At 38.0% G+C, this 22,892-nt stretch overlaps 7 protein-coding genes and 1 non-coding gene across 10 annotated transcripts in view; 4 read left to right on the top strand and 4 right to left on the bottom strand.

Moving 5' to 3' along the window:
• The window catches only part of LOC104762703 (AP2-like ethylene-responsive transcription factor AIL7), a 6,190-nt gene extending 5,240 nt beyond the window's left edge, over positions 1-950 (top strand). For both annotated transcript variants that reach the window (XM_010486044.2, XM_010486045.2), the window contains 2 exons: positions 157-284; positions 386-950. In XM_010486044.2, coding sequence (XP_010484346.1) covers positions 157-284; positions 386-768 — 511 coding nt within the window. In that variant the 3' untranslated portion in view covers positions 769-950. The remainder of the gene's footprint in view (positions 1-156; positions 285-385) is intronic.
• LOC104762704 lies at positions 1,076-1,948 on the bottom strand. The gene has a single exon (XM_010486046.2). The coding sequence runs from the start codon at positions 1,861-1,863 to the stop codon at positions 1,240-1,242; it is 624 nt and encodes a 207-aa protein (XP_010484348.1). The 5' UTR covers positions 1,864-1,948; the 3' UTR covers positions 1,076-1,239.
• On the bottom strand, positions 1,995-4,770 carry LOC104762702 (receptor-like cytosolic serine/threonine-protein kinase RBK1). The gene is made up of 8 exons (XM_010486043.2): positions 4,288-4,770; positions 3,733-4,173; positions 3,348-3,605; positions 3,108-3,262; positions 2,952-3,031; positions 2,713-2,851; positions 2,474-2,623; positions 1,995-2,381 (listed from the first exon to the last, which is right to left on the bottom strand). Exons 1-8 carry the CDS (start codon positions 4,298-4,300, stop codon positions 2,226-2,228), a joined length of 1,392 nt encoding a protein of 463 aa, XP_010484345.1. The 5' UTR covers positions 4,301-4,770; the 3' UTR covers positions 1,995-2,225.
• On the top strand, positions 6,831-6,903 carry TRNAR-CCU. Its single transcript has one exon. It is a non-coding gene; the product is annotated as a tRNA-Arg (tRNA).
• Positions 7,042-9,750, top strand: LOC109124513. The gene is made up of 6 exons (XM_010486042.2): positions 7,042-7,386; positions 7,479-7,585; positions 7,750-8,516; positions 8,689-8,821; positions 8,959-9,299; positions 9,386-9,750. The coding sequence occupies exons 1-6, from the start codon at positions 7,062-7,064 to the stop codon at positions 9,504-9,506; spliced, it is 1,794 nt and encodes a 597-aa protein (XP_010484344.1). The 5' UTR covers positions 7,042-7,061; the 3' UTR covers positions 9,507-9,750.
• Positions 10,545-14,329, bottom strand: LOC104762700 (pentatricopeptide repeat-containing protein At5g65560-like). Of its 2 annotated transcripts, none has more exons than XM_019240534.1 (2): positions 12,220-14,329; positions 10,545-11,557 (listed from the first exon to the last, which is right to left on the bottom strand). In XM_019240534.1, exons 1-2 carry the CDS (start codon positions 14,258-14,260, stop codon positions 10,794-10,796), a joined length of 2,805 nt encoding a protein of 934 aa, XP_019096079.1. In that variant the 5' UTR covers positions 14,261-14,329; the 3' UTR covers positions 10,545-10,793. The 2 variants fall into 2 exon arrangements, with proteins under 2 accessions (XP_019096079.1, XP_019096078.1); XM_019240533.1 differs by having other exon boundaries at positions 10,545-11,717; positions 12,380-14,329.
• Positions 14,437-16,755, top strand: LOC104762699 (pentatricopeptide repeat-containing protein At5g65570-like). Its single transcript, XM_010486040.2, has one exon. It carries the CDS (start codon positions 14,483-14,485, stop codon positions 16,628-16,630), a length of 2,148 nt encoding a protein of 715 aa, XP_010484342.1. The 5' UTR covers positions 14,437-14,482; the 3' UTR covers positions 16,631-16,755.
• LOC104762698 (dof zinc finger protein DOF5.7-like) lies at positions 19,392-20,749 on the bottom strand. Its single transcript, XM_010486038.2, has one exon. The coding sequence runs from the start codon at positions 20,598-20,600 to the stop codon at positions 19,641-19,643; it is 960 nt and encodes a 319-aa protein (XP_010484340.1). The 5' UTR covers positions 20,601-20,749; the 3' UTR covers positions 19,392-19,640.

Below are 22,892 nucleotides of genomic sequence, written 5' to 3'. Positions count from 1 at the left end.
AGTTATTCAAAAGAACTTGAGGAAATGAATCACATGACCAAGCAAGAGTTCATTGCATCTCTTAGGAGGTGAGTCCAATCAATGATTGTTGTTATATATACATCTATATGTTCTTGATCTCTACACTGAACTTTTGGTTCATGTAAATGTAATCAGGAAAAGTAGCGGTTTTTCGAGAGGAGCTTCTATGTATAGAGGTGTCACAAGGCATCATCAACAAGGTCGTTGGCAAGCAAGGATCGGCCGTGTCGCAGGCAACAAAGATCTTTACCTCGGAACCTTTGGTAAAACGTTATTATTAGTAAACCAAAAACCTATTCTTTACCCCGAAAAATCCAGTCATTGATCTGTATATACATATATATATATATATGTGTGTGTATAGCAACCGAGGAGGAAGCAGCGGAGGCTTATGACATAGCAGCCATTAAGTTCAGAGGAATCAACGCAGTAACTAACTTTGAGATGAACCGCTATGACGTTGAAGCAGTCATGAAATGTTCTTTCCCCGTAGGAGCTGCGAAACGCCACAAGGTCGCTGTTGAATCTCCCCCTTCATCTGACCATAACCTCCAACAAGATCTGCTTCCGTCCTCTTCTTCCTCTGATGTTAACCCTAACTCAATCCCATGTGGTATTCCATTCGACCCGTCAGTTCTTTATCACCACCAGAACTTCTTTCAGCATTATCCTTTGGTTTCTGACTCCACAGTTCAAGTTCCTATGAACCAAGCTGAGTTTTTCTTGTGGCCAAACCAGTCCTACTAATATCATATGGTTCGTTCTTGCTTAGACTTTTTGTTCACCGTAGCTAACCGAGGACCCCGAGGTTTATCTTCTTGATTCTTGCTATATAGATGGATCTTTGAAGTTCCCTTTTTAACTGTAGTCTAAGACAGCAGTAGAGGGGGTAAAAGTTGAAGAAGCAGAAACTTTTGGGGGGGTCAATTTTGTAGTAATGTTCTTCTGTTAGGGGTGGATGATCGGTTTTAATACTTAGTTTTTTGTAATGTAATCGGCCTTATCGCTGTAACTCCGTTTCCATTTATGAAATATCTTTCTCACATTTTCATAGTTCTAAAAGCACAATTGAACGAACACTCTTTAAATACAAGGGAGAAGCTCTTGTAGGGGTCATGAAAGCATTTTACTAAAGTTATAGGCGCGAAACAAAAATAGCAAAAAGTAGCAGGGAGAAAATTCAAAGAGATATATCTAAGTTCGGTCTTTTTTATTTTCTCATCCATCACGAGCCGTTGCTGAACTTGGTTGGACTTTTAAAGCTTCATTAAAAGCCCAATGGGCCTTCTCATTCAAGCCCTTGAACTCATAACACTCGCCCAGTAGACGGAACAGTCTCGCCGTATCCGTACCGGCGGCGAGCCTCACCGCCTCTTCCAGATCCTCAATCGCAGAGTCAATCCTCCGTCGCCGATTCACAGCCAGTTTCATCTCAGCTCTTTTAACAAGCGCATCGGCGCGTTCTCCCACCGAAAGCGACTTCAAGCGCGGATAAGTCAGCGCCGTATCGAACGACTTGAGAGCAGAGGTGTGGTGACCTAGCAGATCTAGAGCTAAGGCACGGACGATGTGACCGGCCGCATCGTCTGGTGAAATCGAGATCACATCGTCGGCTTCACTGAGCGCCGTCTTGGCGAGAGATTGAGATTGGGATTTCTTAGGTGTGGTTCGGGCTCGAGCGAGGAGACGTGAGGCTTGGATGAGCTGACGCTGGGTTTGGAGTGTGGCTCGGTGTTTGTTTCGGAATTTGGTTAGGCCTCGTTGAGAGAGATACTTAATCGCCCAGAAGGTAATGAAGGTCAGTGCCAAAATTGCTCCTTGTATGATTGTTTCTGTAGCCATTTTTGTCTTCCTTCTTCTTTTTTTATTTTTGCTTTGTTGAATGAATCTCAGAAGATGATTAAAGTCTAAACCAGTGAATATATATGCTCACTTTATTTCCACTAATTCTTTTTTTCTTTCTTTAAAACACATTTATCATCTGAATATTGTAAAGTTTTACTAAAAGCTCTTTTACAAGAGAGAGAAACAGAGAGACAACCACAAGTTTTAAGACAAAAGCCAAATTATACATACAACTTTTGGAGAAGATGAAGCAAAATCATAGGCATGATAAAAAGAAAAAAAAAACACTTTGTTATTGTTTCGTCTCTGTTGGATAGAGGATTTTCCTTTTGTGTATTTGATTTCATCAGATTGATTACTTACTCCATCAAGAGTTGTCTATGCCGAGTGAGATCATTAAGGTAAGAGGAAGAGGTGTGATCTAAGTCGCACTCGTCGAGACTCACTGTTCTTGCTCCGCCTGTTTTTTGTTGCAGCTCAGCTAACCTGTCATCTCCACGCAACAGCTGCACCAACTGCATCCCAAAACCTCAACAATTCATCATCATCCCAAGTTGTGACTATTAGAACCTACCTAACACTGGTTTTGTGTGTTTTTGGAACATACCCGGTTCATGTCAGGACGCATGGTGGATACATGGTGTATGCACTTCGAAGCTGTTTGCATCACTCGTTTCATCTCGGTCTCATCAAAGTCATTTCCTAGCTGAGGATCAACTATTTCTTCCACGCTCTTCTTCTCTAAAAGAGGTTTTGCCTATATCAAAAGCATTCATGCTGTTTTTAACTGTTTGATTCAAAAGATGGAAGATGCAAACAAAGAGAATGGGATAGGCAGATCATTACCCACATAACTAAGCTTTGCCTGCTAGCTGTATCAACAGCTCGACGACCAGTTATGATCTCTAAAAGCAATACACCAAACGCAAACACATCTGTCTTCTCATCGACAATCCCGTGCATAAAGTACTCTGGAGCTAGATATCTGTATGAAAAAACAATGAACCAACCAGGTTTTGAATTCAAACATCGGAAAAAAAAAAGCAGAGAATTGTAGCTATGGGGATTGTAAGTCTAACTCTGACCCGAATGTGCCTTCGATTGGGAAAACAATGTGATGAGACCAATTCTCTGGAAGCCACTTAGCTAGTCCAAAATCCGAAATCTGTAATATCGAATTCTCAGTACACACACACAAAAAAAAGTTGATTGCTCTTTGTTGAATCAATCAATCAAAATACCTGAGCTTCGTAATCTTGACTGAGCAAAATGTTAGAAGCTTTGATATCACGGTGAATAATCCGACGAGGGCAGTCATTATGAAGATAACTCAAACCATCAGCTATACCCAAAGCCACTTTATACCGTTTCTTCCAATCCAAACACCCCTCAGATCCTACAAAAAGTTCCAAACACATCACCACCACAACAACAGCAACGGTCTAATAATACCAACCACAAAAAGGTTTTCTTTTTTATACCAAAGAGTAGAGAAGCGAGACTGCCATGAGGAGAGTACTCAAGCACAAAATGCAAACCGCGATCGCTGCTGAAACCACGAAGCTTAGCTGCGTTTGGATGGTTAACGTGTGCTATTATCCCAAGCTCCGATAAGAAATCACTGGCTCTTTCTTCTACTTCCTTAGCGTTTCTCGTCAGCTTCTTGATCGCTACGGTCTCTCCGTCGGGTAAAACACCTCTGTATACCTCCGCATGCCCTCCTTTCCCAATCATGTTCTCTACCAACAACAACAAAATCATATAAGACTCTGTTTCACCAGGGGGAGGGCAAAAGTTTCATCTTTTCATGTTCCACAATTGAAATAATGAGGGTAGTATGGTCTTTTTCAAGATTTGAACATTTACCGGGATTAAAATTGTCGGTGGCGGCAACGAGCTCGTCGAAGGTGAAATTACGCCACGAAGGTTTAGCGAAGAGGATTTGACCACAATCGAATTCGTTTTCCGAAGAAGGAATCAGCTTATGCTGTTTCCGACGCATGTTCTTACGGGTCAGCTCGTAGCTAGCGAGGAGAGGAATGACTGAGAATCTCCTTATCGATTTCTTCTTGATGGAATCGATCATTTTGTTCCATTGATGAAACGACGAAACGTTCGTAGGAGTCGTCGATAACGGAGACGTTGATTTATCAGGAGAACACGAGCTACAACTGCTGCTGCTGCTACTGCTGTTATCGGAATCAGAGCTCATAACCGGGATTTCAAGCACGCATCTTGGAGATGGATCTTCGATACTCTGTTTTAGCTCCTCTGTCTTATGGCTTCCTCTGATCTTCTTCTCCATCTCTGCAACGAATCAAAATGACGTTTTTTTTTTTTTGGTTTCTAAAATTTCAAACGCACAATAGAAAACAATAACAGAAAGAAAAAAAAAAGAAAAGAAGCTAATTTAAGCCATACCTTCAACCGCCATAGCTTGGAGAAAAAATTGGTCTTTTGGGATTCTTTGTTAGAAGCTTTGAATAAACTTTTTAAAAAAGAAAGAAAAAAGAAAAAACTCAAAGCTTCGTAAAAAAATCTCCCAAAAAACAAAAAGAACAGAAAACAGGGAAACAGAGTAACAACATCTCCGAGAGGGAGAAGGAGGGAAAGCACAGAGCCGGAGAGAATCCGGACAAACAGTAAAACTCAGGTTTNTTTTTTTTTTTTTTTTTTTTTTTTTATTGCTATTGTTGTCTGTCTCGTTAAAAGATTATGATTATCTTTAGAAATGGTTATTCTTAGAAAGCAAAAAGAAGAGGAAAAAGAAAGAAAGAAGACTAGAGATTTTGATGACTGGGTGGTAATGGATTGGAATCTCTCTCTCTCTCTCTCTCTGGCAGAGAGTCTCTGCTATATTTATACAACTTCCACCATGCAAGTCAAGTTCCCTTCTCTTCTCGTCTCTTTTGCTTTTTAAAAATTGGAAAAAAATATTAAATTTTTTGAAGAAGAATATGAAAAGGTGATACGATGCCGTAACAAACGCCTTCCAACGAACAGACACGCCGACGGTTGAAATATCCAAACCTTAGTCAATGGCATTTCCGTAATTTACACTTGTGAATGATAGGACAAGACATCCTCTTTGCTTTTAAAAGTTGGTTCTAATAAGATTATTTGTATTTATTGTTCGAATTTACAAAAAACATTTTCACTCAATTTGTCATTAAATATTAGCCATGTGAAAATACTGACAACTTGCTTTTATTTGGTCCTGCAGGTTCAGCAAATTTCTTCATTAATGTAAGTAAACCAACCCACACAAAAAAAAAACTTATTTATGAAATGCCGTAGAATGTGAAATTTTCGAGGTAAGGTTATGCCGTATCTTGTTTAACGGTTATCGTGGCGCCATCGTAACGAGAAAAGGAAACATATGGCAAAGTAGCTTCACCACACTAGCTAAACGAAGCCAGTGTTATTGACATCTTCTTTTCTTAATAGTATAATATACACTCGTAAATTATCAAAACTAACACGTTTATAATTTTATAACTTAAGTAAGACAAGACTACATTTATGAGATTGTTTTCGTTCGCGACACGATCTTCACGAGTCATCATGAACCTTTTATCCGATCCACTTCAGGCCGCGACATAGTTTATTATTTGGACCCACAGCGTCAAAAACTCTCATTCATAACTTGAGAATTACGTGAAATAAAAAAATAGTTTTTTGATTTATAGCTTACGTGATACGATCATGATTATAAAATTGATTACAAGAACGATATGCATGGGATATATTACCAATTCTCGTAACATACAAATTTTATGCGACTGTCTTTGCGCGATCATCCGTTAGATTATACTTTTAGTTTTAGTTTTACATGTAAGTTAAAAGAATAAATGGTTTTTAAAAATAAACATTTACTAGATTTGGTGATTCTTTACCTGAAGTCTCAACTTCGATTATCTTAATGCCGGTACAGTTTTGTTTGTGGGTTGACAAAAAGGGATTTGCATTTACGTGTATATCATTTGTTGTAATATTATCTAGACAAGCACAAATAAAAAATAACAACTTAAGTGAAGTTGTTGCTCAAAAAGTAATATTTTTGTAGTCTTTGGTGAAATGCAAACTCTTAACGTAATACAATTTTTTAGAAAAGTGATTAGTTACTTAATTGGTAAATTCAATGAAAAAGGTTATAGTATACTAGTGTGAGAAGAGGTTTCTTGCATAGTGGGTGAACTAAACCCTTTTAACTAATTTGAGTATCCAACTCTAATCTCTCTCTCTCTCTCTCTCTCAATTGGGCCCCAAAGTCCAAATCAAAATGGCCACCAAACTCACCAATGTAATGCTCTGTCGGAGAAGTCAGTCTAACCGATTTCATTCTCACTTAAACAGTCGTAAACACACACTCTCTCTCTTGTTCAATCCGAAATTCAGTTAGGTTTTTTAGTTGACTTTTTGTTTTGGTTTTTTTTTATTGGTCTAAAACAAATAGTACAAATCAAAGTGACATGCGTTTATCGCAATGGTCTCGAATACAGAATTGACACGTGTAACTGCGCAAGCTTTTATACGTTTAATCTGAATTAATTGTTAATTTAAGAGGCATTCACTTAATCCAACGAGTTAGAGAATACTAGTACTGCTACTACTTTTTAGTGAAATGCAAAGCCAAACATGTCATATTTAAAATCTGTTTGCCAAAAAAAAAAGTCATATTTAAAATCTAACCGAACCACATAGATAGTGGATGTGACAGAAGTGTATACGTCTCTACATGGAAAATAGTTATCGTCATCACCAATTGCAAAATATCAACAACAATGTTATTTTATAACCAAGATGTTGTTGTCAGATCATACAAATCATCGATCCAAAGAGTAACTAACTAATAAAATAAAAAGATTATCATATTCATATGTTATCTTCATCGACGACTCCTAGTATTAATTTCTTGCATGATTTTGGCTAAGAATAACGTGTACGTATGGCATTCACAATTAGCGCCTGTAGCTCAGTGGATAGAGCGTCTGTTTCCTAAGCAGAAGGCCGAAGGTTCGACCCCTTACTGGCGCGTTTAGTTTTTTTTTTAATAATTTATATTCACTATATTAATTTTGTTTTGACTGGGCAAATTCCATGGGCCTTTAAGGCCTACTAAGCCCATTATCAGTACACAAAACAGATTTTCTTGTCAAGAAACTTGGACAGAAAAATTAAAGAGACAACTGACAATGGCACTGCTCGGCGACGACGGTCGTGGCTTCGATCTAGCGAGAAGACTTGAAGTTTCCGGCGTGTGGCGGACATGGCTCGGCGATTCTATCTATTCCTCCTTTCACTATCACCTTTCTTCTCCTTCTAACTGGGAAGCTTTTATGCGCGTTGATGAGTCCAAGCCTAGGTCTCAGATTCAGCTCCAGCTCCGCGTTCGTGCTCTCTTATTCGATAAAGCCACCGTCTCACTTTTCCTCCGATCCAATACCACCGCCGCGTCATCTTCCTCTGCTTCCGTTTCCGATGTTTCTTCTGTCGCCGTGTCCAAGCTCAATCCTAATTGTATGTTTGTTTCCTTCTTTGGAGCTTTGTTTTTAATGGCAATTTCAGGTGTGTTGAAACCGTCGGGGGTTCTTTATTTGTTTCAATTTCAGATTTACAGCTTCACGGAGATGATGTGTACTACACGTTGGAGAACGCTTCTCTCGAAGGTGGGTTTCACCGAGACGGAGGGATTCGCCACAATCCGAGCTTAACCAAGGTGAAAACTTTGTGGATCTTTGAGCAAATTGTATCTATTGTTCACTCTCACTGATATAGCGCCTAATCTTCAATTTAGGGATTTTGGAGTTAGTGGTTTCATATGTTTGTTTGTTTATCTTTCAGTACATGTGTTCATAATTTCTATGTGATTATAATTTTCAGAGTCTATCCAAGTCAAGTGCGAGAGGTAGTGAGTCTGATTACAGTAATCTTTCTCAAAGATCCAGGTTCGAGGAGCTACCGGACACATGGTACACTCAGTTTATTTCAAGGTATGGTTTTAAGTATGGGATGTCAGTTGGAGGGCAAGAATCTGATAAACGAACACCTGAAGGGATGTCTACTTACCTTAGAGTTGTGGATAGTCATAAGAGAAAGCGTGCACCTTTTTTAGAAGATCGAAGTTTAGGTCATATGAGTAGATCTAGTACACATCCAAGTTCTGGCTTCGATACTTCAGAAGATGATATACTTTTTCTTCCAGAGACAATGTTTAGAATGAACTGTGTACCCGAGTCTGCCCTTTCGCCGGTTACCAGAGCACAAGGCAACTTAAAAACAGACTTCTATGGGGTACTTGATACGTTACCGCAAGTTACTACCAGGAGTCATGTCATGATCGAGAGGCTTGGGATGATGCCTGAGTACCATAGGATGGAAGAAAGAGGAGTTTTGCGCCGTAAAAAAGCTGACAAATTGGGTTTTAGTGATGATCAAGCGGCTCTGGTGTCACAGAAAGTTGTTGCACGCATGCTTCTAACAATGGGATTCGAAGGTGCAACCGAGGTTCCGATTGATGTCTTCTCTCAGTTGGTTAGCCGACATATCTCTAAATTAGGCAGTATTTTGAAGCTTCTTACTGATAGTTACAAAAAGGAGTGCTCAGCGATGCAGTTGATTAAGATGTTCCTTAATACGACGGGATATAGGTGAGTTTCTTTTGAGTGGTTTTGCCTAATTCAAGTGATTTATGAAGATTAATCTTTTTCTTAATGAAGATTAATATATGTTTTCCCTTTCATAGACACATGTTAGTAATAAAACTAACATTTATAGTTTTGTTCATCGGTTCATGTGATTAAGTTTTACGCTGTTTTTCAGTAATCTTGGGAGTTTAGCAGAGCTTGTTAGAGATAGTACTAAGAGCCATCCTCCTCCAAATCAGAAACAAGCACAAGTACTGCAGCAACAGTTACATCTGCAGCAACAAGCTTCTCTCCGGTTACCGCAACAAGTACGTACATAAAATAAATGCACGACTTGTTGTGGCATCATAATTGGTTTGAATTTTGTGCATGAAGAGATCATTTATTTAAAGGGTTACTTTTTTTCGCTTAACTTAACTGAGTTCTTGTTATGATGTTATTGCAGATCCAGAGGCAAATGCATCCACAGATGCAGCAAATGGTTAATTCCCCAACGTTTCAGCAGCAGCAACAGCTAGAGAGACTGCGTAGGCGTCAAGTTACATCACCACGACCCAACATGGATATGGAAAAGGATCGGCCGCTGGTTCAGGTAAAGCTAGAGAATCCTTCTGAAATGGCAGTAGATGGAAATGCCTTCAACCCTATGAACCCAAGACACCAGCAACAGATACAGCAGCAACTCAGACAGCAACAGATTGCTGCCATGTCGAATATGCAACAACAGCCTGGCTATAACCAATTCAGGCAATTGGCTTCAATGCAGATTCCACAAATGCAGACACCGTAAGTACCCTCTCAAACCTCAAAAATCACATTGTTCTACACCTACTGGCCGGGTCTTAAAAGTTATGTCTCCATTCTAATTGCAGTACACCAGGAACGGTCAGGGCTCAACCCGTTAAGGTAGAAGGATTCGAACAACTAATGGGAGGGGATTCTTCTCTTAAGCATGAGTCAGATGATAAGCTGAGATCTCCACCTACCAAATAACATTTTGTACAGTGACCAACTACCCTGACCAAGGTAATTTGTGTTTCACGTGTACACAAAGCCCTGTTAGTTTAACTTTTTGGGTCAATGTATTTATCTGATATGTCATCTAAGTTGTATTATGATCTTCTGAAAAAGGGAGAATCGGATTTATAGGTTGGCATCTTTTGGAATCACCTAGTTTTCGATTATTGTATGAAGAACAGTAACGTTTGTTATTAAATTATTTGCTTTTATTTTTCAACTCTTAATACACATCGCTGATCTTGCAATCTCTTGTTCACGAAAATTTTCTTTTGCTGAGATGTAGCATTGTTTCTATAGATGTTTCCTTCTTCCGCAACAAGCCAACAACTAGTCTTAATTATGTTGACTTACTGACCTCTTCCACTCTTTGAGGTCAGTTTACATCTCATTCTCTAGTTCTCTGTTTCACTCTCTGTTTCGTGTCTCTTTCATAAACATCAAAACAATTCAGTAACTTGGAGAAAAAAAAAACTTATGAACTACATTTTGTTATTGGATCTCAAGGATAATCTCTTACAACACGTCACACAAGCACTTATACTAGTTGCTAGACTCACACTCTCAAGAGCACTAGATTAACAATCAACATTAAGCATGATTAACTGTAGCTTCTATCAAAGGAAAACCGAAAGAATTACAACATCCTCTGACCTCAGTTGTAATTCGGGTTATAGGATTTAAGATCAAAAGAAATACACTAGTACTAGAGTGATTGCGACAACTGGGCCTAATTGATATCCGCATGGCCTAGCCCAAGTTGTAACCCTAATAAACAAAGTTTCATGCATGGCCGGTATTTGATTCGGTTCCGGGTCTATTTGGGTTTTAGATTCGGTTTTGGATATATCCGTCCAAGATATCTTAAAAAAAGCTTATTTCAGTCTTTCTTTGCTAGGGGGCTGTGTGTATTATTAAAGCCGCAGTGAGGGCCTAATTGATATCCGCCAGGCCCATCCCAATAAGTTAACAAATCTAACCATAAGATGAGAATACTGAATTTGGGACATACAGTAGATTGCAATGAGTATAGCTTGGATCAACAACAACATGATCGCCCTCTCATAGCTCAGGTAGCACCTACTGTTTTGTATATTCTTCCATTAATAATTACACTCAACCAAACACACAGCTCATAACTGATGACATGCATAATTTTGTGTGAATGGTGATTGAGGCTTTCAAGTTAAACAAAAGAGATAAAACCAAAAGATGAATACAAACTTAACTAGTACGTAATACTCTCTCCACCTCTTGAGATGTTTAATTGTTTTGGGAGCTATAAGTACTTTCGCCTTCCCTGATTATAGTATCACAAGTGCCGCAGCGGTAACTACAATCCTTGTCGGGTGAGGTTTCACTTTGGTTGATGGGCTTGCAGCCGTTTTTCTCCATAACGTTGAATAGTTCATAAAACGCCTCTACAAGTCCCTGCATCCCCACCCCATCAATGATGATCTTCCACGCTAATTCATAGTCATAATAACCACATTGAAGCAAACTCTGGAAAACCGAAGCCCCTCTCTCTTTCTCTCCTTCTTTATACAGCCCACATATCAAGATTTTGCAAGACTCTAGTTGCGGTAAGTGACCAACACAAATCATATCATCTACAACCTTTGCTGCTTCGTTATACTTCTCCAGCTTGCAGCAACAGCTAAGAAGCGCATTGAATACCAACTCACTAGGAGATATTCCTTCGTTTTGTTGCATATGATCAAACACCTTTTCCGCAACTCTGAGATTCCCAATCTCACAGATCCCTAATATCAAGTTTTCATAGGATTTGGCGTTGGGGGTTACACCGTGCTCAACCATTTTCTCAAGAAGCTCAACAATAATCTCAAACTCCACCATGTTCGACATCACACGGAGTCCTGGTTCACTGCCAATCTCCTTTCCATATTTCATCTCTAACATATGTTTGATCAGAGACAAAAATGTATGTTGAGAAGGCTCACAACCAGTATCACGCATGCGCTTGAGGACATCAAATGCAGAGTTTGTCTGTCCTAGATCTCCATAACCTTTAAGCAGAGAGGAATAAGTGAACAGATCCGGGAAAACACCATCTTCCTTCATCTTTGTCATCATACCCTCAGCGTCTTGCAGTCTCCCTTCTCTACAATAGGTTTGAATAAATGTTGTGTAAGTATGTGCATCGGGCTTTGTTCCAGAGGACAACATCTGCTGAAAANTTCTTTATACAGCCCACATATCAAGATTTTGCAAGACTCTAGTTGCGGTAAGTGACCAACACAAATCATATCATCTACAACCTTTGCTGCTTCGTTATGCTTCTCCAGCTTGCAGCAACACCTAATAAGTGCATTGAATACCAACTCACTAGGAGATATTCCTTCGTTTTGTTGCATATGATCTAACACCTTTTCCGCAACTCTGAGATTCCCAATCTCACAGATCCCTAATATCAAGTTTTCATAGGATTTGGCGTTGGGGGTTACACCGTGCTCAACCATTTTCTCAAGAAGCTCAACAATAATCTCAAACTCCACCATGTTCGACATCACACGGAGTCCTGGTTCACTGCCAATCTCCTTTCCATATTTCATCTCTAACATATGTTTGATCAGAGACAAAAATGTATGTTGAGAAGGCTCACAACCAGTATCACGCATGCGCTTGAGGACATCAAATGCAGAGTTTGTCTGTCCTAGATCTCCATAACCTTTAAGCAGAGAGGAATAAGTGAACAGATCCGGGAAAACACCATCTTCCTTCATCTTTGTCATCATACCCTCAGCGTCTTGCAGTCTCCCTTCTCTACAATAGGTTTGAATAAATGTTGTGTAAGTATGTGCATCGGGCTTTGTTCCAGAGGACAACATCTGCTGAAAACGTCTATAAGCGTGATCAAAATCCCCGTCCTTTAGAAATTTATGAATCAATATTGTATCTGTGCTAACTGTAGGCTGTAGACCAATCTTCACCATTTTTTCCTCCAACAACGTCGCTTCTTTCAATTTCCCATCGGTACATAACCCATGAATCAGGGCGTTAAAAGTCAACGAATTTGGCAAGCAATTCTTACTCAACATTGTCTCAAGCATAAGATGAGCTTCGTCTACTTTACCCGCCTTGCAGTATCCATCAATCAATGCAGTGTACATCACCACATTTGGGTTTACACCTTTCTGCTCGAGAGAATCAAACAGGTCTCGAGCTTCTTCCACTCTTTTGCTTTTACACAAAGAATCTATCATACTAGTATATGTCCACTGGTCTGGAACTAGTCCTCTATCATTCATCACACTAAGTAACCTATATGCAGTATCAAAATTACCAGATCTACACTGTCCATCGATTAGTGAATTGTAAGTGACCACATCTGGAAGTACTTTGCGCTCCAGCATTTTATTAAGCACTCCCATTGCTTTGTGAACATTCTTTTTACAATACCCCTTTATCAATTCATTGTATGTGCGTGTATTCGGACTGAGGTTACGTGATTCCATCAACTCCACAACACCTAGCGCATCTTCAATCATCCCCCGCTTACAATACCCATTAATCAATGCATTGTAAGTGATTACATTTGGCATCAACCCTCTCTCTAGCATCTGACCTAACAACTCTCTTGCTTTCTCGAGCTTACATTGACTGCATAAACTATCAATTAGCACCGTGTACGTGTGAATATTCGGCTTAATGCCTTTCTCTTCCATTTCCTTAACCAACTTAAGAGCTTCAGACTTCCGCTCTGATCCACACAAAGCCTTTATAAGCACTGTATAAGTACGAACTGTTGGATAACAGTCGTCATCCTTCATTTTCACAAACAAATCCATAGCTTCATCAACCCTCCTCGCTACACAAAGACCATGTACAAGGTGAGTGTAAGCAACCACATTTCTACTGCATCCCTTCAAAGGCATCTCCTCAAAAACCTTAAAAGCAGAATCCAAATCCTTCCTTTGACAATAACCCATAATCAAAGAGGTATATGTGAAAAAATCAGGATCCAACCCAGCCTCAACTATCTTACTCACATACTGATTCGCCTCTACCACATTCCCAAGCTTACAATACCCATTAACCATTTTATTATATGTGTAAATGTTGGGATAAACCTTATCCTCCAACATTTCCATATAAACCTGCTTCATTTCATCTACCAATCCAAATCTAGCTAACGAATTCAACAATGTGTTGTAACACCCAACAGTAAGCTTATACTTAAGCTCAAATCTTTCGTCTTTATTCATCTTCCTACACAAATCCAAAACAAACAAAGCGTCTCCTACTGAATCACAGCTCTTTATCATCCATAACCTGATCTTAAACACAACACCCTCGTATCCGTTGTTGATGAGAAGAGTAAGAAGAGATGCATAGGAATATACACTGTGCTTGTATCTCGGATTCTGTGAGATCCAGTGAGAAAAACTAAGAGCTGTTTTGGGATCCAGATCGAGCGAGAACAGTGAGGAGACGTGAGAAGGGCTAATCGCAGGAACCATTGATTTCAAGGACGGAGATTTATGCCAGTTGGGTTTAGAGAGAATTGAGAGTAGACGGTGCGGAACACTCGTCGGATCAGATTCTTCCGCCGGAAGTGTGCGAATTAGCGGAGACACGGAGCAGAACCGCCGGCGAGTGAAAAGAGAAGAAATTCTAACATCAGGCGAGAATCTCATCATCAGGATTTTGACGGCGGAGATCGAACTAGTCAAGCCCCCGTCGCGCCGTGGTTGTATTATTCGGATCATCGATGACCCGCGTGGCGTTGTGGATCTCTCCGATGATGAAAACACAGAGAGGGTGAGGAAAGGAGGAGGACATTTCCCAGAATTGGGGAGGGTTTATCTTATGGGCCCTAAATGGGCTAATATATGTTCAAGTTCAAACCTTTATGGGCCTTGATGAGCTTTAATGGGCTGATATGAGCTACAGACTGAGGCGATGATCGGAGGAAAAATACGCCGCCGGTGATGAGAAGAGATTATAACGGCGGATTAATCGCCTTTTCTAGATTTTTCAGCTCCTTTGCCACCAAAAGCTGTTCGCCGGAATCTTCTAGCCATAGTCAGCTTAGGCTTCTCTGCGTCGCATGTGACTCGTCCTTGACAACGACGCACACTTTCTCTCCGCTTCTCAGACAATGCATAGACGAAAGATCGATATCAGGGCTCAAGAAAATCCAAACCCAGATGCTCAAATCTGGGTTTCCCGTCGAACTATCAGGCAGCAAACTCGTCGACGCGAGTTTAAAGTGTGGCGAGATCGGTTACGCACGTCAGGTGTTCGATGAAATGCGTGAGAGACATATTGTAACATGGAACTCTCTTATTGCTTATTTCATTAAGCACAGAAGAAGCAAGGAATCTGTTGAATTGTATAGATTGATGATCACGAATAATGTTTTGCCAGATGAGTACACGTTGTCTAGTGTTTTCAAAGCCTTTTCAGATTTGGGTCTTGAAAAAGAAGCCCGGAGAAGTCATGGACTTGCAGTGATTCTAGGTTTGGAAGTCTCAAACGTGTTCGTTGGAAGTGCCCTTGTGGATATGTATGTAAAGTTTGGTAAAACGAGGGAGGCGAAGTTAGTATTGGACCGTGTGGAGGAGAAAGACGTGGTTTTGATCACAGCTTTGACCGTTGGTTACTCGCAGAAGGGTGAGGATGCTGAAGCTGTGAAGGCATTTCAAAGTATGTTGGTGGAGTATACTTACGCTAGTGTATTGATATCTTGTGGAAACTTGAAGGATTTAGGTAATGGCATGGTTATTCATGGACTTATGATCAAGTCTGGTTATGAGTCTCCTCTTGCTTCACAGACTTCCCTTCTTAGAATGTACTTGAGGTGCAGTTTAGTTGATCATTCCTTGCGGGTTTTCAAGTGTATTGAGTACCCAAATCAGGTGACTTGGACGTCTCTTATATCGGGGCTTGTCCAAAACGGTAGAGAAGAAATGGCCCTTATCGAATTTAGAAATATGATTCGTGATTCAGTGAAGCCTAACTCTTTTACATTGTCAAGTGCTCTCAGGGGGTGTTCGAATCTCGCAATGTTTGAAGAAGGCAGACAAGTTCATGGTATAGTGAGTAAATATGGTTTTGATAGAGATAAGTATGCCGGATCAGGGCTCATTGATTTATATGGGAAATGTGGATACTCAGACATGGCAAGGTTGGTTTTTGATACCTTGATTGAAGTTGATGTTATATCTTTGAACACAATGATCTATAGTTATGCACAGAACGGTTTTGGACACGAAGCACTTGAGTTGTTTGAGAGAATGATAAACCTTGGAATGCGACCGAATGATGTAACAGTCTTGAGCGTACTCTTGGCTTGTAATAACGCTGGATTAGTTGAGGAAGGTTGTGCATTTTTCGACTCCTTCAGAAAAGATAAGATCATGTTGACGAATGATCATTATGCTTGTATGGTAGATATGCTAGGACAGGCAGGGAGATTAGAGGAGGCTGAAATGCTAATAAAGGAGGTGATAAACCCTGACTTGGTTCTGTGGAGGACGTTGCTTAGCGCCTGTAAGATTCATAGAAAGGTAGAAATGGCAGAACTGATAACCAGAAAGATCCTTGAGATAGCACCTGGAGATGAAGGAACTCTCATTCTAATGTCAAATCTATATGCATCCACGGGGAAGTGGAGCAGAGTGATTGAGATGAAGAGTGAGATGAAGGAGATGAGGCTGAAGAAGAATCCAGCAATGAGTTGGGTTGAAGTCGATAGAGAGACGCATACATTCATGGCTGGAGATTTGTTTTTGCATCCAAACTCGGAGAAGATTCTTGAAACTCTTGAAGAGCTAATCAGGAAGGCTAAAGATTTGGGGTATGTTGAAGACAAGAGCTGTGTGTATCAAGACGTGGAGGAGACTGCAAAAGAGAGATCTTTGCATCAACATAGCGAGAAACTGGCCATAGCCTTTGCAGTTTTGAGAAACGTTGGTGGAAATATAAGGATTCTAAAGAACCTTAGAGTTTGTGTTGATTGTCACAGTTGGATCAAGATCGTATCAAGAGTTATTAACAGAGAAATTATTTGTAGAGATTCAAAGAGGTTTCATCATTTCAGAGATGGGTCTTGTTCGTGTGGAGATTATTGGTAAAAAGTACGGGTTTGTATACGGCCTAAGCCCACAGTTCATTTGAATTGGGAAACAAATATAAGCCCAACATTTTGTATTATTATTAGTTGTCTTGTAGATGAAATGACAATATTGTTATACTTTGACAAAAGCAGAATATAATCAGTAAAAAATGTTGAAATCGTAATATATGATCAAATGGCAAAAAAGGTCATAGTTTAAAATAATGATAAGTCAGATGTTATATAACTTATTGAGTTATACTACTTTTTAAGAAATTGAAAATTGGAACCAAAGTCGAATTTTAAATAAAATGATATATAAAATTTGAAGCTAACTTTTTGGAGTTTTTGTGTTGCCTGTACGTACAGAACGCCAAATAAAATTACTATATAATATCGGTTACTAAGAAGAAAAAGGCAATGATGTGATAGTAAACATGTAACTCGTTTTCTGTTGGAAGTTTTCGTCTTTTCTTTTTTCATCATGACCAAGAAGAAGACGTTATTGTGTGATAAGGCCATGACAAATTTTGTATTGGTGTTCGGTTCGACGGCCAAATGTACAAAAACTTGATTCTAAAGAAAAGCAAAAAAGTTGTAAGGCTTTGGTGTTATCTATATATTCTTCCGTTTTGTTTACTCGTTTGAAATAACACAATCTAACCCTTTCCCACTTTTTTTTCCTATCTTGCCAAGTGGACTGATTTACTACTCCCCCACGTTAGTTCAAAACTTCACATACATGATACATGCATATACAGACTACAGTATATATATATATATATATATATAGATGTTGCATTTTGTATATTAAAACCTGAAATGTTGCATTTAAGATTTAACTAGGGCATATCTTTATATTTAACCATCTCAACGTAGATGATGAAATAATAATATAGAGGTGATGAATACATTGGTAAAATAACAAAATATAAAACTATACTATCTCCTTCAATCACGAGTCGTAAATCGTGAGCTTCCTCACCATTGATTTTAGATTGTTGTGGCAAAGCCGTGAAATAACGACGACATATTAAATCTAATCATATTGTATGGTAACAAAAGGCAGTTACATCACTTGTATTCACATTCATCATGCTCCTTCGCCATCTATCCGTTTCATTAAATCAAATCATCATCAAAATATTTCTATTATTATTATCTGTTTTGTTTTATCATATATATTACACTTTTTAAAGTCATATATGAGCTCAATGATATAAAACTTTAGCCTTTTATTTATCTTGTTTATGCTCACGGTCGTCCGTCGACCAAAAGCAAGAAAAGGTTAATTCTTGATCTTTTTATATTACCTTTTAAGGATAATTAAAAAGATGTGTCAAAGAGAAGAAAACAAAAAAATCAAGATATCCTAAAGATAAATGTTCTTAGGATGAAATATCGTATAAAGCAAACCTACAATTGGCGAGTCTTAAAAAGCTTTAAAGGATGTTGTAGTATGCAAAAGTGCCAACATTGGCTTTTAAGAGATCGAAACTTTGTAAAAAGAAAGTGTTCGGAACCTAAAAAGTAATTCTTATATAGATATATAGATCACTCTTCAGTCTTCAGCAGAACTGCAGAAAAACAAAAATTGAAATAAACATAGTCCTCTAAATATATATATATATATATATATATATATTTGTATTTTAGCTTTCTAACTTTTGTACCATTAAACGGTAAAGGCAAAAGATTAATTACATAGTCGCATGCATGGCTAAATAAACAGATGAAACAAGTAAAGTAGAAACTTTATAGTAGATTATTAGTGTACAAATTAATATTCTTCTAGAACTCACAAAATGACAAAAGTGAACTAAGAGATGTGTGTTTTTCTCGTTTATAGTCCAAAGTTCAACTTGTAGACCCCATTATCAACACAAAAACCAAAAAAAAAGACCCCCAAAATATCAAATCAAAGGTTAAAATTTTAAACCAGACGACTCATTATCATTCTACAATTTTTAATTTGCATCTAAATAGTGTTTAAGAAAATCCAAAGTTGTGAATACTTTTGACAGCTTAGCGCAATAGTTGAAACAACTAAGTTCAATTAGTCTGTTCTCACATGCCTACTTATGCTTTAGTTCTTGCAGGCCTTGCTCTATAGAGATCAGTGATAAGAGATGTACATATATATATATATATATAGTACCTATACCTACTACACAAACAAACATATACGTATATATGCGTGTTCAGATGTATTTATATTCTAGAGAGAAGCTAAGGATGAGGCTAACGAGAGACTGCAAAAGAAGGCGAAGGCCTGATCTCTATGTTTCACAGAGACTCGACATAGTTCAGTGTCGCCTAAGATCCTATATGCTTCTACATATTAATTAGACAACACTTCACTGACACATTTTTAATGTAACATCAATCTATATTTTTATTTACGGCACAAATATCGATGTTTTTAACGAATAATACAGAGAGTTTTAATTTATTTTTCACTTGGGTATATGACACATGATGTGGATGGTGAATTATTCTGCTTGGCTCAATGTCTGTGTCATCTGTATAATTTGTGCTCAGTTAAAACAAAAAAAAAATTCAAGTAGGCTTATTCAAAGGAACTATGACCAATCCCAAGGAGACATTATCTATTTAGTGAAAATGACTTCTTAAAGAAATTTTAAATTATAATTATCCTTGGGATAACAACCATCCAATAAGTCATTAAGTGAACATTTCACCACCAAACCAAGGGCTTTTCAATAATTAAAAACAGTAAATTCTGTTTCAACTTTAAATTATTTTAAAATACAGACAAATCATCAAATATAAGTATCTCTCTCCATTCTTCTTGAATTTATACCCCAATTTTGTTTTTTGTTTACAAATTGAAATTTAAAGTACTAAAATAGTAACAACAACAACAACAACAACAACAAAAGCTGTCTACAAGAACACCAGAAAAAAAAAAGACTACAAACATAAATAGTTTTGGCATTACATCACAGCACACATAACAAATAAATATATAAAATTATAGATATATAGTTTGTTGGACTTACCAAGAATCAAGGCAAAGCATTATAATGATTAAGATCAGTCCAAGCTTGAATTCCATTGTTCCATTCACTTCCTCCTCCTCCTGTATTACCATTATTACTAATCACCCCTTCATTATCACTATTATTACCAAAATACCACTCAGTCTGATTATCTCCTTTCTTCGTCGGAGACGACGGCGATGACGAGTTCACGATCTCGAGGTTACGGTAAAGAATAGGTTGCGGCCTCTCGACGACAACAGTTTCTTCCTTGGAATTACCAAAAAGCATAGCCATCCTCTGTTGCTGAAGCCTCCAGTGTAAATCTTGGTTCAAACAGCTCAAAGTCTCTATAGAAGAAGCTAAGTTACCGTCGCTTGCTCCGGCGGTTGTGAAACCCGTCGGTGAATGGTTACTGTTGTAATCTCCAAAACCCATTAAGGATAAACCCGACCCGACATCAACGGGTGTGTTTTCCCGACCCGAGGAGATCATGGGCCTAAGATCAAGAACTTCTTGGTTGTTCAAAAGCTGAAGATCGTTGATCTTGTTGAGAGATAAACCGGCGAGCTGAAAATCCATAGTCGTCGGAGGTGGGAAGAATTTGGAAGAATCGTCCATGATTGAAGAGAAGAACCTCTGAGAAGAAGAAGACGAAGAAGGGAGTACTGCGTTCATGGAGGAAGTACTAGGTTTGATGGATTTTTTGGTTTTCCGGCAACCACCACCGATGGGGACGTTTCTCAAGGCGCCGCCACGTGTCCAGTAACGGCGACAAGATTTGCAGAAGTGACGAGGTTGAGAGAGACTGTAGTTGTTGTAGTAACAGAACTTTGTGTTTGGAGAGTTGCAACGGGGACATTTTAGGGTTTGTTGGTCTTGAGCCACGGAGGAAGACGGTGGTTTCTTGGTTTGAGATGTACCGGAGATACGGTTATCCGTTTTAGGTACCGGTTTGGGAGAAGGGAGATTGGTATGGGAGGACATGATGATGATGATGGGGAGGAGAGAGCAAAAATGAAGGAAGAAAGAAAGCTTTGGGGGTTCCTTCCTTTTTTCGATTTCTTGCTTTGAATGTAATAAGTAAAAGTATTGAGAGGAGAGAGACAACAACAACAACAACAGTCGGTAAAAGGGTTTCGTATGCTTCTATACTTATTTATATATAAATTATTAATTATATATATGTGAGCATATATGTATATGGGTGATATATACTGTCGGGTTTATGTTTGTTTGGCATTTTTATATATTTAAATTAATTCAAAATAATTTCTAGTATATATTATGTCTTGAAAATGTTATATTAATTAAAACTGTGATAATTGTGTTCGATATGAACTTTACGGATAATAAAATCTCATGTGTCAAAACATGTATATCATAGTTTTCATATTGAGAATACAAATATTATTTCTGTTGTACTTGTAAACTCTGGTCTTGGTGTGTTCTTGTTCATTCACACAGTTGTAGACTTGAATAATCGTAAACCGCCACTTTTATCAAAACTGTTTGATTAAATTCTTCATAAAATCTCCTTGTAGTTAATGTGTGTACTTATATAGATATATATATATAGAGAGAGAGAGAGAGAGGCATGAGTGAGAGATAATAGAGACAAAAAGAGAAGATGAGAGAGAGACATGAAGTGGCAGAAAAGACAGAAGAACATATAAAACTGTGCAATTGATCGGAACAAATCGGATAGAATTTGTTATATGTGTCTTGTTTCTATTGTTGAGGTAACGTTTTTTATATGTGTGAAGTGTGCACTGCAGCACCATCTTTATACCGTATAAACTATATATTACATTACATATTTTGTGTAATTATATACAATCACAAACAATATTTTCTTTTATTTACATACAGCTATACTTATATAGCTGTCAAGCGTATGCAACTCTATTAAGGAAACCAAAACTATTGGAACAAAAGATATATGAGAACTAGAAATTTTGCGTTAGCCAAGGAAATCGAGTAAATGGATAAGTATCAATACGTATTATGTAGGCGTGATTCAGGGTGCATACAAGCCAGCTGAAAGTTTTGGATTTTATATGAGTCCAAATCGTCAATATATATAGTAATATAAAAGATTTGAGGAAGTTTTTCTAAGTTATGTTATTATAAGGAAGTTTATAATTAATTTGAGTTTTGTAATCTAGAGGCCCTAAGAAGAAGAAGTAGGGTTTAGTAAGAAAGTAACGTTAGATTAACTCTCTGACATGTTTCTGTATCGCTAATATATACTCTTGAGTTATAGCTAAAAGTGATTGACATTTGTACAAAGTGAACTGCCATCAAATGCAGATTCAATTGGGTTTTAGTTATGTGGCCAATACAGACAAGTGTGTATAAATTATAAAAAAAAAATGGAAAAAGNATACTTATATAGCTGTCAAGCGTATGCAACTCTATTAAGGAAACCAAAACTATTGGAACAAAAGATATATGAGAACTAGAAATTTTGCGTTAGCCAAGGAAATCGAGTAAATGGATAAGTATCAATACGTATTATGTAGGCGTGATTCAGGGTGCATACAAGCCAGCTGAAAGTTTTGGATTTTATATGAGTCCAAATCGTCAATATATATAGTAATATAAAAGATTTGAGGAAGTTTTTCTAAGTTATGTTATTATAAGGAAGTTTATAATTAATTTGAGTTTTGTAATCTAGAGGCCCTAAGAAGAAGAAGTAGGGTTTAGTAAGAAAGTAACGTTAGATTAACTCTCTGACATGTTTCTGTATCGCTAATATATACTCTTGAGTTATAGCTAAAAGTGATTGACATTTGTACAAAGTGAACTGCCATCAAATGCAGATTCAATTGGGTTTTAGTTATGTGGCCAATACAGACAAGTGTGTATAAATTATAAAAAAAAAATGGAAAAAGAGAGGAGATTGTGTTTCGATGATTGATATATTAAACGTCTCCATCTGTGAAGAAACACGAGAGAACGGAGAAGACAAAATGGGAAACATGTGAGAGCCCCTTGAGGAATGGATCTCTCGTGAGACTAAACCGATCATCCACAAAATGTACAACTTACACCGATTTTGTTTGTTAGTCTTTAATAATCTTGAGGCATGCAATGCAACAACAACAAAAAAATTTTACAAAATCTAGATGCATGCTAGCTATAATAATGAAATAAAACTACTATATAAAGCAGCGAATTTATCATTTTAACAACTGAGATTTACTGCTGAAAATCCAACAATACAACAACTATGTAAATTTATTACGGCGTTCAAAAATATTAGGTTATATATTT

Source organism: Camelina sativa, chromosome 18 (assembly GCF_000633955.1).
Source record: "Camelina sativa cultivar DH55 chromosome 18, Cs, whole genome shotgun sequence".
In the NCBI taxonomy this organism is placed as follows: Eukaryota; Viridiplantae; Streptophyta; class Magnoliopsida; order Brassicales; family Brassicaceae; genus Camelina; species Camelina sativa.
The sequence above is the reverse complement of the archived record's forward strand: the minus strand, read 5'-3'. Positions and strand labels throughout refer to the sequence as shown.

Bases quoted from the DNA above. Each gene is read 5' to 3' on its own strand.
- LOC104762704 (XM_010486046.2), bottom strand. From the start codon at position 1,863: ATGGCTACAGAAACAATCATACAAGGAGCAATTTTGGCACTGACCTTC.
- LOC104762702 (XM_010486043.2), bottom strand. The intron at 3,032-3,107 runs GTATTTTGATTG...TCGATATTACAG, and splicing joins GTCAAGATTACGAAGCTCAG to ATTTCGGATTTTGGACTAGC. The intron at 2,382-2,473 runs GTATGTTCCAAA...TTTGGGATGCAG, and splicing joins TGCGTCCTGACATGAACCGG to TTGGTGCAGCTGTTGCGTGG.
- LOC109124513 (XM_010486042.2), top strand. From the start codon at position 7,062: ATGGCACTGCTCGGCGACGACGGTCGTGGCTTCGATCTAGCGAGAAGA. The intron at 7,387-7,478 runs GTATGTTTGTTT...TTTCAATTTCAG, and splicing joins GTCCAAGCTCAATCCTAATT to ATTTACAGCTTCACGGAGAT. The intron at 7,586-7,749 runs GTGAAAACTTTG...TATAATTTTCAG, and splicing joins ACAATCCGAGCTTAACCAAG to AGTCTATCCAAGTCAAGTGC.
- LOC104762700 (XM_019240534.1), bottom strand. From the start codon at position 14,260: ATGATCCGAATAATACAACCACGGCGCGACGGGGGCTTGACTAGTTCG. The intron at 11,558-12,219 runs GTTATGGAGATC...CTCTGCTTAAAG, and splicing joins TTATTCCTCTCTGCTTAAAG to GTTATGGAGATCTAGGACAG.
- LOC104762699 (XM_010486040.2), top strand. From the start codon at position 14,483: ATGAGAAGAGATTATAACGGCGGATTAATCGCCTTTTCTAGATTTTTC.
- LOC104762698 (XM_010486038.2), bottom strand. From the start codon at position 20,600: ATGTCCTCCCATACCAATCTCCCTTCTCCCAAACCGGTACCTAAAACG.